We start from the raw sequence: 12,585 nt of genomic DNA, 5'->3' as shown, positions 1-12,585 counted from the left end.
ACTGCTTTCATTTTTTAAGAACTGTAAAAAACTGTGCATCAAAATAGGGCTGGGCGATATGAACCAAATTATATCAATTTTTTTTTTACCTGAATCACGATATTCACGATATATGATATATATCTCGATTATTTATTTATTTATTTATTTTTTGTGTTTTCATGTAACAAAAGAGACAGTTCTAATTTACAGCTTTCAGTGCTAAATATACTTTTATTAAGGATCAGCAGCACATGTGCATTAAAACAGCTGACTGAAATCAAAGTACCTTTATATTAAATTAAATTCTCCTAAAACAAAATAAATTAAAATAACTTTTCAATGACCATAACAAAAATACAGCTGTGCGAAATGCAAAACAAAACAATGCTTTTAACTCAAAACAAGCTATCTCGATATAAACGATATTCCCTCCTTCTATATTACGTCTGATAAAGTCTCGATATATTTGAAAATCTCGATATATTGCCCAGCCCTACACCAAAATGTGCTATACATATGTTAAATAGGATATTTGCATTGATTAGACATAGTTGTTTCTCAGTCTCTATTTAATTTTGTCTTTCTACAGGCATATGGAGGTGACGGCATCATTCAGAGGATTAAACGTATAGCCTTTGATGCCAGATCCACCATAATGGTAAGCTGGTTTAAGTTTAGTCCAGTCTACAAAACTGGTGGCATGTAAAATGTACATAAACAGAATGCAAAGATTTTTATATCTCACAAACTGGTATTTCATTCTCAATAGAACATAGAGAACATGTAAAAGCATGTACAAATTTTAATGTGGGACATCTTGACAGGAAAATGTTGGGACAGTGTCAATAAACTGATGAAGGAACATGTTGCAGCTGATTAGATTAATGGACAACATGACTGGGTATGAACAGAGCACCTTAGAGAGGCAGAGTCCCATAGTAAGAAGAAAATTGCATCCAAATTTGGATCTTCCATTAAAGTACATAATGTCATCAAAATATGCAGAGAGGTGGAAATATCTTTGTTTTCAAGGGACATGGTTGCATCAGTATTGGAATGCCTGAGATATCTAGGCCTTTAAATGGTACTGCATTAAAAAAAATATCATTATGTCATAGAAAATCCAGATTAAAGCTGTATCATGTAAAGAAGAAAGCATATGTGAATATGATCAAGAAATTAAACTGTCTTCTCTGAGCTGAAGCTCATTTATAATGGACTGAGGTAAAGTGGAAAGCTGTTTTGTGATGAGACAATTTGATATTTCAAAATAGATTAAATTATAAGATTACATTATTAAATAAATAATAATGTTTGAGGTTCTATTCGGACGTGATGGACACTGTATCCTTCAGACTAAAGAGAGGGATCATCTAGCTTGTTATTAATGCTCACTAGCCTTCATCTTTGATGGTATGGGGATGCATGCTTATTTCACAGGCAAACGTATATTTCAGTGATGCTTAACCATATACTGTATTCATTATAAAAACATGGGTTTGTAGTAGAGGAGATTTTTGTTAATAAGGGTTTTTAGAACTCAAAAAAATGGTTTGAGCAAGATTCAGTGGACTTGGATCCCATTTACATTAATGTTCCTCACTCTTTTATTCAGACATACACATATACGTACATACAACATTCATGTCTGATATTTGCTATTTGCATTAATGTTTTTCAAATATAAATGTGGCTTACTTTTAAAAAATGAGTATCAGTATAATAGTACCTTATTCTAATCAACCATTTATCTGAGATTCCCTCTATTTGAGCAGCTTTAACCAAATGTCTCTCTTGACCTCTACAATTACAGCACCCATAATTGTAGTCTCACTAAACACCTAATGACCAATCTTAAAGATTAATGCTCTTGCAGATATGTTTGTCATTAACTGTGTTTGTGTATGCAGGGTTAATACTTAGATTGTGCAACCCGCTAGAGGTTCTGCAGCAGTAGTAAACAAATGCCCAAGTGTCCTGCACTTTTCCTTTTTGAGAAAAATGACATTTAGAGGACAAGATTGGGCGCACAGCTGAGAATATGCAATGCAGGCAGTAAACACAGAATGGGGAAAAAAGAAACAAGCAGCAGAGCAGGAGGAGGTGAAGTAGTGAGGGAGGAGAACAAAGGGCCAGGAAGCTGAACTTGCTTCTCCTCCCACTTTTGCTCTAAGTAGCTGTTTCTTTTGGGAGAACTAGTGTTTATCTTAACAAGGGTGTAATTGCAGTGTAAATACAGTTGTGTTGTAATACATTTCAGTTAGCAAACTTATTAAATCTCACTACTAAACACATAAAGGAAAATGATGGATTTTGTTGCAAAAAACATCAACATAGAAATTTTACTAAGTTCTTAAATCTGATGTTGAAGCACAGAAAAGGCTTTTTAGAAAGACTTTACTTCTTAACTGTTGGGTCAGGCTTCACACATTTAAATGAGAGCAGAACCATTTTTGAAAATGAGTAGAGGTTTTAGTACAGAAACAATAATAATATATTTCCAAAAGCTGTGAAGGAGCCTAATGTGCTGAGTTGTATTCTGCTTTTATTAACGGCTCCACAAAAGTAAAAATCCATGTACCAAAGGTTAAGTTACGCTTGCAAAAGAAATTAAATTCGAACCGCTAACACTTTTCTGAATTAGCAATCTGCAGGCATCACATTGACGGATGTTGCTCATAGTGACATGATGTAATAAAAAGGAAACAGACAACAGCCATAACCTTGCCCCTGAAGAGCTTATCTAAATGCATGTCTGACAGCAGCATTAGGAAGCAGCATCATTAAGCCCAATGACTCATTGCAAGCTGTGTTAGCATAGCATACCCATCCTAACTTCATCTAGCACCACAGAGCTCTGACAATTACCAACCCCCTCTTCCAGGAGGGTTTCTCTTCCTCTCTGTTCAGAGGCTGTCAGAAGCTGTGACCAAATGCTCCCTCCTAGGTACTTTTTCTGTGATGTATCTTGCTACATTAATGCCAAGTGAGACTTTTGTCATCTGGATCATTTGAAAAGGGACTTGCAGAGCTGTCTTTTAGTTGATCAGTGGATTTCCCACAGGAGATGAGGGATGGTGTATTTTACAAGACTGGTGTGGAAAACAGAAAAATCTATCAAGGTGAAAAACATGAATTCAAAATGAAAAGTGCCTTAATTATAGGCTGGGAGAGATTCTCCAGAGGAACTGGATGGCTTTGTGCATCTACTTTTGTGCAGTTTCTTATGGGTTTCAGACAGTCATTAAGATAAGGTGCTGAATTAGAATACATTAATAATTTGCAGGGTGTTCTGAAAAGTAAAAAAATGAAGACAAATACAACTACTTAAATCTCAGAAAGTATGAAATCCTTGCACACAACATGCAGCATGTGTGCACAATAGATGTTAAGCTACTGGTATTTCTCATTCTTTACTGTTTAGACTTGCGTCTTAACAGGAAGTTGGATCAATCGATCATCTTGAAATGTGGTAACCTTTAACATCCCTCTCTCTTTTGTTCATGTCACTTTCATAATATCAGCTTCAGTGTGTGAGCATGTCATGGTGGGTGGTTCGGTTGTAATAAGCTGTTAAAGCTGTGAGTATGCAGACAGTATCTTCAGACAGACTATAAAGGTGGACCTCTGCCTGCGTTTGAAGTTTGAGATTTATTTATTAATCTCAGTTTAAACTCTACGGTTAGCAATCACAAAAGATCCCAGGGGTTTTAGATAAAAGAATAAAAATCCATTAAGCTCATCAGTGTAGAACAAAACAAACAGCTCAGAGAAACAAAAATAATTTGAACATTTTACAAATATACAGTTAAATGACAGAAATGCAATTAAATATTTAAACATTGAAGCCTGTGTGTGTTTCTACAACATGCTCACAAGGCTTAATGGCTCAATGCAAATGTATGAATAAATGACTAAACATCATGTGTCTTTACTAAAAGCATAAAAGCCTCCCTGTGATGTATCAACAAATACATTTTGATCTACTATCACTGACTGTTCAGAGAGATGCTGGCTGTAAAAAGCAGTGACCCACTCAAAAAACAGCCCAACTACACTGAACAGATAAATTAGTAGTGTTTTGTTTTTGTTTTTTTTGCGTGTTTGAGAAATAAGGTCATGGCTAGGATGGCCCATCAGGAGATAAAACTGAGCTATTGGGCCCCATTGACCCTTATTTCCTCGACCCCTAGTTCCTCTTAGTATCTAATGATGTGTCTGTTCATTCTCTTTCCTCTTAAGTACCTACCGTAGACAGTGCATATGTTAGACCATGTGTGGCAGCTTCATTATATTTCACCCAGAGGTCCCCACACGAACCAGTACTCTTGTTAGAGGCTGGATGTGGTAGACAGATGATGAGACAAAGCTGACATTTTGTATTTCTTGTATTGATTTTGGTCAACATTGTGTTCATGTTGGATGATTGTATTGTCCACAGCGCTCTCTAAAGAGTAGTCATAGACTAAAAAAAGAAAAGAAAAGGACATAGGTATCACAATGTCACTCATTGATTTGCAGTCACACATTATGAAGCATCAAGTTTATTTGGCATTTGCCATCTTGGATGTCTGGAGAGGGAAGAAACGTAAATAAGATGAATCTTTCTGAACACTTGAGGATACTATGCATGCTTGCCGTGTCGCAGCTAAGGCACTCGCCTGTCACTCAATTACAGGCATTACTTTAAATTATGAAAAACCTTAGGCCTAAACTTAATTTTTTATCAACTTGAATTTTTCTGTGTAAAAATCCCCCCAGCCTCTCTTGAAGGGGGGAATTATAATCTACTGTGAAGTCCAGCATTTTTAATGTGGGTCAGTATGGATAGACTTGCTTTTGAAGCTGCTCTACTTTTCCATAGAGACTATCCCACCAATAGTTAGTCACTTGTCACAGTGCTAACAAGTCCTTTGCTTTAACTGGTTAGTAGTCTCTAACTCTCATTTACTGATAGTCATTTAACATTAACCAGAAGGAATGAATCAGGGCTCAGCAAAATACAAAAATGATACAGAGTCAAGTAGAAAATGATTAGTCAAACATAATAGACTCCAGATAGTGTCAGTTTTTTATAATATTTTTTACTTAAATCGGTCATTTTATTTAACATAAAAAAAGAAAGGTTTAATGAAAAGGTACTTAATTGGCTTATAATAGGCTAATCGCAAATAAGCTTATAAATATAAGTTTACATACATACTCATTAGCTTAGCTCATTTGGTAATAGGACAATGAATTTAAGCTTTATGTATTGCATTCGTACAGATGCTGTTGTCACTTTAGCTTTGTTTCATCGTGTATTCATTACTTAATGTAACGGGCTTTGCACCACATTGTTAGCTTGTAGCTTATTAATCAGAAAATGTCACAGCAGCTGTGTCTGCAGTTTCTTTGATAAACCCAGTCATTTAGCTGGTTTTGATAAAAGAGGGAATAATGTAATGAAGGGTGAAAGTAAAATGAGAACTAATCAAGTTTATCAGCCAGTTTTGTGCAATATTTTGGACAGGCATTTGACATCAATGAAGTCAATTAGAATGACTGGGTTTAGTGGGATAAGGCATTAACATGGCTGAGGAGTTGAAGAAGAGGGAAACAGCTAAGTGCTTTGTGATATCTGAGCGAGGGGAGGGGAATAAGTCTGGGTGACCATGATGATGCAGAAATAATAATAATAATAATAAAAAAAAAAAACGGCACCACTTGAAAATATTAACCAGATGTTAGTAATTAAAATATATACATACTTAATAGTGAAATTTTTACAACCCTGTTGGTAAAAATGACAAAAGTGTAGTGTGTTTTCCTGAGTGGGGGGCCCTTTGTTGACCTGTTTTGTGTCTTTTTCTCCACTAACGAAGTAGGTGCTAACCAACTGCATCAGGATGTTTTGAAACTTTTATACAAGCATATGACACACACATGAAACACCTTACTAAGACACTTCTCAACAAAGTTTTCCACAGTATGTTATTTGCACATAGATCATGATAGGTATGAACCACCAAACAAGGTGGTGATGATGAAATTATTAATACTTATTATTAATAAATTGAGCCACTGCAATAAATTGATTACAAAAAAGAAAATGGCTTAAAAATCCTGTTTTTTGTGATGTCTATGTATGAATTGATAAGTCTGTAAGTATAAATGATCATCAGTAAGGCCTTACAAAAATCCCCCTCTAAGATCTGGGAGCCTGCTGGACAGTTTCCTGCTTTTACAGTAAAATCCAGACATAATTAAGGCAACAAAAGATTTAGGAAGATTTTAAGTGAATGTCAATCTATGCAGATGATTACTGATTTTTTTTTGAAGATAGTTAAGTGCACAATTATGAAAGTAAGCCAATGCATTTTCTCTCTTGTTTTCTCTTGCTGTCCCTCTTCATTCAATCATTTGTTTTTCTTACTTTATGTACAATTATATCAACCCTCTATTTCCATAATTATATATATTTTTTGCCTGTCATCTTTTCTCGTCTTCTTTCCTGCATCAGTCAGTTTTTCGCAGCTCTCCACTCTTGGGCTGCTTCCTGTTCGGCCTACCACTGGGTGTAATTAGCCTGATGTGCTACGGCATCTGCACAGCTGAGTCAGATGACGGTTCAGATGATGTTGTGGATGCTCTCAAGAGGGAGGGCTTCACTGACGAGGAGGAGGAAGAGGAGGAGGAGAGGCAACGCATCTCTGAGCTGGAGGGTCCCGAAGAAGGAGAGGAGGAGGAGGAGGATGTTGGAGAGAAGGATCCCGAAGAGAAGAAAACCGATTAACATAGGGGCACCCGCTGGATAAAGGATGATAGGCCTAGTCAAATGCAGTGACATGAAACTCAAAGACATATCTATGTAATACTGCTTCTTTGTTTTTCATCTCACTTCCTCTTAAAACCCCTCCAAGCCCCTCTAGCACGGACTGTTCTCCCATCTTCAGTGTGTCCGTGAGTAAGGATGGCTGCTAGGTGAAGTCTCTGAATTAAAATTAAAGGCCTTTTCAATAATGGAGTGTAAACAGTATCTATAAGAAGAAGGGATGGCTGTGAACCAAACACCCACCTTATTTATTATGATTCTGAAATGGGATGGTTTACATTCTCTGTTATACCATTTATTTGAAACCACTTACAGATAAATGCCCCCATTATATCATTGTCATATCTAAAACTTTTTTTCTTTTCATTCTGATTCTTGATATATCCTGCAATGGTAGAAACCAATAAATATTGCCTTTCATATAAAATTACTACTCTAAAATTCTGTTTACTTCTTCCCCTGACCCAAACTGTAGATGTTGTTACTGATGTGTGCAGAGTGAAAAGGAAGTGCCCGGGAAGGAAGATCTGCCATAAATGAAATGTACTTTTTCTATTGTATGCTATTGCCTGAAAAACTTTCTTCTTCTTGTTCTTCAAGGGGTGCAAAGTGCCGAGACAGTCGCGCAGTTTGACTTATTTTTCTGTCAGCCACCTGTCCATTTGTTTTAAAAGACGATGAAAAAAAGCTTAAATGGCTGTTTGTATCACTCCCAACATGTCAGGATTTTTTTCTTTAACCCATTTCCACCCAAAATGACCACCCCACTTAAAATGTCTTGTATAGATGGGTTCTACCTGTCAAGCAAAAGCCATAACATGCATCAATGGCTCCTGTAGCTCTTCACAGCTCATATTCCTCAGACAGACAGGATCTGTCTGTTTCCATATTTCATTCTCACCTCCATCACCATTTCCTATATTATATCCAGCTAGCATTTTGAAGTGTACATCCCAGTGCAGAGTGATGCACACTGAGCATAGAGAATATTAGGACTTTCTTTTTTTTTTTTTTTTCTTTGTTACAACGTATTGTCAGTTGGTCTTGAAGCTTAGAAACCTAGCTATATTCTATTTTCCTTTCCTTGTGACTGAAGTGTATGTAATAGCTGAAATCCATTGGGGGTACAGCTTATTCCTTTAATCCACCAGACCAATATATTTCAAGTGTAATTCTGTTTTTATAAAAAAGAAAAAGAAAAGCACATCCAGGGAGGCAACTTTAAGGCCCTGAAATAACGCTTCATAACCCAAATACCTGCTAAATAGATTCCTGTTTTTAATTGTTTAGAAATAACAGAAGTTTCCCTTTTCAAGTACAGCATTGGATATTTAATGTTGAACATTTTTGGAAAGTACACTCGCTTGTATTCTTATTAAGAGTTAAGTAGAGAAAGATCAAATGTATGTTAGGCCAAGCTGAAGTGTGGCATTAAGACTGGAAACAAGGAAATGGCTTCTCAAGTTGTCAAAGGATAACAGTCTGCCCAACTGCAGCTCACTGATTCGCATAAGCCACATGATGTTCATCTTGCTTTAGCTTGAAAACTTGATCAGCTTAGGCACCTGAACATAAGCAAACCTGTTGTTTGTAACGCAGGTTACCTGTAATTACTACTGTGAAACCGCACTGCCCTTACCTTGCCTTCTGGTCTTAGTTGCCTGTCATTCTCTGCCAAACTTCTTCTTATTTTGAATTAAGATTGTCACAATTTATTACAGATTTTAAAAAGTGGAAATAAAGCTTGTCCTTTTTTTCTTTTTGACTGGTGTTTTTTTCTTTTTTTGGTCTAATTTGCAGTCAGATTTGCAAGTAACTAATTAAAATTTATTTACATGCACAGTAGTATCCTGTCTTATACTACTGTGAAACATATTTGGGATGTTTATATGCAAAAATACCTATTTTCTTTATAGCTGGGCTCTTCAGAACAGCGTAAACCTTATCCAGTTTTCTGAATTCACAGTGCTTTCTTGAATACATGTAAATCTAGTCATAGTAAACAGAAGTGTTTGTAATACCAACACGGTGTCTTTAAATGACCACTTTCTGGGCCAGATTTCCTGCACAGCATACATCATTAATATAAAAGAAGAAGAAAACAGATTTGGTGCATAACCTTGAAATCAGTTGGGTCATCAAAAAATATTCAAAAAGCATGTTAAATTATTAATTCAGTGGTACTCAAAGTCCCCAAAGTTTTTAAGGGTTCTTAACTTGCTGGTTGTGATCTTAACTGACTGCAGCTGATGGCTTCTATGTGTCATCATAAAAGGTTTTAACGGCATTCAGTGATCAATACATAGAAAATGGGAAAGACCATTGAGCTCTGAGCAAATCTGAAAAGAAAAAGAATTATGGATCTGCACAAATCAAGGATGTTTTTGGAGCCATTTCAAACAGGTGGAGATGTACTACAGTTTCCTCCAGAGAACCAGCTGGGTGGTTCTCCATAGAAAGCATGTTCAAAACATATGAAGCAAGTTGGAGCATCTGTCTTATTACTGCACTGAAACAAACTTCAACCCATCAGATTGGATGCAAATGGAAACAAAGGGGAAATAAGAACTTTCAAACTTTCAAAACACAGTTTTGGGTATTAAAAGCAAACTTTTTGTAAAACGCCTTCCTAAGCTGTAAAATATATGTATTGATTGGAAAACCAACATTTTGCCTTGTGATTTCAGATCGTGTGACACTAATTCACTGGTCTAATGTGTGCCACCACTGGACCTAGCCATGATAGCACTAATGCTGACCTTGCTAATAAGACTTTTAACATGTTTGTATAAATATGAAGTTATTCCCTCAACTATAATGAGAAACACAAGTGTCAGAATGCATAATGAGGTGAGGCTCAACGTTAGATAAAACAATAGTCTAAAGCAGTGGTTCAAAGACTGAGGGTTGCAAAACATTTATAAAAACATATATTGCCAACATTTATCAAATAATTTTTTTACCAGGTTTGCCAAAATAAACCATTAATGAAGAGATAAATCTTTTAAATTAGTACCTTAATTTTTTAAATACATAACAAAGTAAGTGTGTGAGGGAAGCTCATTTTGGTCATGCAAGTGCCTTGTCACAGCAGCGAACCCCCCCAAACCACTTTATCTTCCTTATTTCTGACGATTATGATCGTTTTCCAGCCTTACATATACTGTATTGCTGTGAGATGACCCATTTGATACATCACACAATCACTTAGTCATTGCATGGGGGTCTCAAACAGCAGTGTATGTTATCTTTGGGGTTTCTGACAACTTTAAAAACAGGTTTTTGCTAAAGACTTTGCATATGTCCAGGATATCACTCTTGCCCTTGACTCAGCTGCTATGAAATATACAGCAGCATAATATTAAATTATGCTAACGTTACCATTTTAACAGAGTACTACTTACACAGCACAGTATTACTTGCTCCGTCCACAGAAAAGTTTTACTTTGCAATTGACTGCTGTCCAAAGAAGAAGCACCCACCATAAAACACCTCCACCTTGACCAAAGTTCACACTGGCAAAGAAAAAAACCTTGTGGTGGACAGTGTTGGGGTAGTTACTCTAAAAAAAGTAATTAGTTACTAGTTACTCGTTACTTCTGTAAATTTTAATGAAATTACTTTAATTGTAACTGCTTATTACTTTACTTTACCATTTAATAATTCACCGTGTAGACATGGACAAACATCATAGCGGAATCATCACCACCTGACTGCATAGTGTTTATTGTATATTGTAAACAAAATGGCTTTAAAACTACAAGAACATCCCTGTCTGTGGAGAGAAATGGGCACACTTGTCTCATAATCATTTTATCTAGTATTTTTCTAAACCTGGCGATTCGGTAGTCGACAGGGGGAGCACGTCTCCTACAATAAACCCTGCAATTAGCTTGTTAATTTCTGTGTTACCGGCTGCTGCGCTACAGGAAATGTTGAAAAAAGCTTAGCTTGTTTAGGCGGGTCGGCTGCTGAATGACTCCTTCCACTAACCGGTGAGCAGGATCTTTCACCACAAGTTTGGACTGAAACTGGACTGAACTGAAAATAATGCGAATATCACCACTGACCAAAAGCCCGGCTCTCCGACTCTCCAGCTTAATTTTTCTTTCTCTTTAGTTGGTGCACAATCAGCTACATCACGCAAATTGATCTCTATGGCAACGTGCCAGGGCAAGCACACACACAGGCAGCAGCACGCGCGTACCACTTAAAACAGATCAGAACTTTACACACAGGCAAACACAGCTCGAATAACGCAGAAAAACATGTTACTGTAGTACAGTAAAGTAATTTCATTACCGATGTTTTAAGTGTAACGCACTACTTTACTTCGTCACCCAAAAAGTAATATCGTTATTCCCAGCACTGGTGGTGGAGATGGTCTCTATAGTCTAAAGTCTATGGTCAGATCAGATGACGTTAGAAGATTAAATGCTTTAGGAAAGTAAAGGTAAGACAATTAACCCCATTAGTTGCTAATTACACAAAGTTAATAGTAAAAAACTGGGAGTGACTTACAAGTCTTAATTCTGAGCCTCAAACCATCAGGAAAACAATTGAAACTTGCATCCAGCTGGATGTTCCAGTAGCTTGTTGACCCAGAACATACATAAAAACTTGCTATTTGAGCCCTGTCAAAAAAAAGAAAAAAGAAAAAATGGTAGGCTGACAAGATCATAAAATTAGATTAAATCTGCAGTTCTGCCAGTATGAGCATCAAAATATTATACATCTAAATAGACATAATACAAAGCAAAAAGAAGAAAGAAACCCATCAAATTATTTATAGGATTTAAAAAACAACATAAAAAGCCTAAAGCCTAAATTGCTTTAAAAGTAACATCCAAAATTAACTTTCAAGTGACACTAAATGAGTCTTCCACTAAATGTTTCCTCTTTTTTTTTATTGAATTGCCTTGTTTTCTCCCATTAAGATATCCCCCTCTCTATCAAACTTCAATTATCATCCATAGTGATAGTTTTTCTTTCAACCAGTTTAATCCAAGGTGGAGGTGCCTACCCAATTATGGCAGACTGTAATATTTTTGTAAAACTAAGTTTAACCATGGCCGATTTCATTACTTGATGCAAAACTCATTTATTTCTTCTCTTTAGGGGATCACAGCAATCACAAGTCAAACTCAGAGACGTGACTTAACATAATGAAAAACCACAATGTCGCAGCCCACTTTCTGACACAGTTTGTTGCTTTTGCAAAGCTCGTTTGGTTGTTTTTAGGTTTGATAAAAGAGGGGAATATTCATTTTTCACTGAATATTATTCTGGGGATAAATTGCCACAGAGGGGAAGATAATATATGACTACCTCAGAATCAGTGTCATTGAGTGGTGCTGGTGCAAAAAGTAATTCATCGCTCAATTACCTCGTTATATATTCTGAGAATGAGTTTCATCGTGAGGCAAATGAAGGGGGCCTGCTGTCTCTTTTCCTTCAGAATACCAACAATCTTGCGTACTAGACAAGGGCAATTACACTTTGCTGCTCATTCCAACGTCTGTCTCCTCTTGAAATGGCGAATTAAGGTGACATGGTGATCATCTAATTTCTGAATCACATAGGAGATGTTTAATGCTTAGGCTTTGCATGCGGGGTCGATTTAAAGAGAAAGATGGTTATTTAAGTTAATTCCTCAAACCTGTATTTTAAGGGGATTCTGAGTTCATTTCATGTCACTCAGTGAGATGAGAAATGGCCGATTAGCTTTGCTCACCATGGAAACCAGCCCACACTTGTTCTGTATGAGTCTTTGCAGATCTTTTTGGAAA

The 12,585-nt window shown here is 36.4% G+C and overlaps 1 protein-coding gene across 1 annotated transcript in view; it reads left to right on the top strand.

Annotated features, from left to right (window-relative positions):
- The window catches only part of LOC121628928 (protein disulfide-isomerase TMX3-like), a 39,125-nt gene extending 30,564 nt beyond the window's left edge, over positions 1–8,561 (top strand). The window contains exons 15-16 of the mRNA XM_041968349.1: positions 572–640; positions 6,485–8,561. Of these exons, the coding sequence (XP_041824283.1) occupies positions 572–640; positions 6,485–6,757 (342 nt within the window). The 3' untranslated portion in view covers positions 6,758–8,561. The remainder of the gene's footprint in view (positions 1–571; positions 641–6,484) is intronic.
- Positions 8,562–12,585: the final 4,024 nt, after the last annotated feature.

This window comes from Melanotaenia boesemani, chromosome 18 (assembly GCF_017639745.1).
Source record: "Melanotaenia boesemani isolate fMelBoe1 chromosome 18, fMelBoe1.pri, whole genome shotgun sequence".
Taxonomy (NCBI): Eukaryota; Metazoa; Chordata; class Actinopteri; order Atheriniformes; family Melanotaeniidae; genus Melanotaenia; species Melanotaenia boesemani.
Note: the sequence above shows the minus strand (reverse complement) of the source record. Positions and strands in the feature narration are given on the sequence as shown.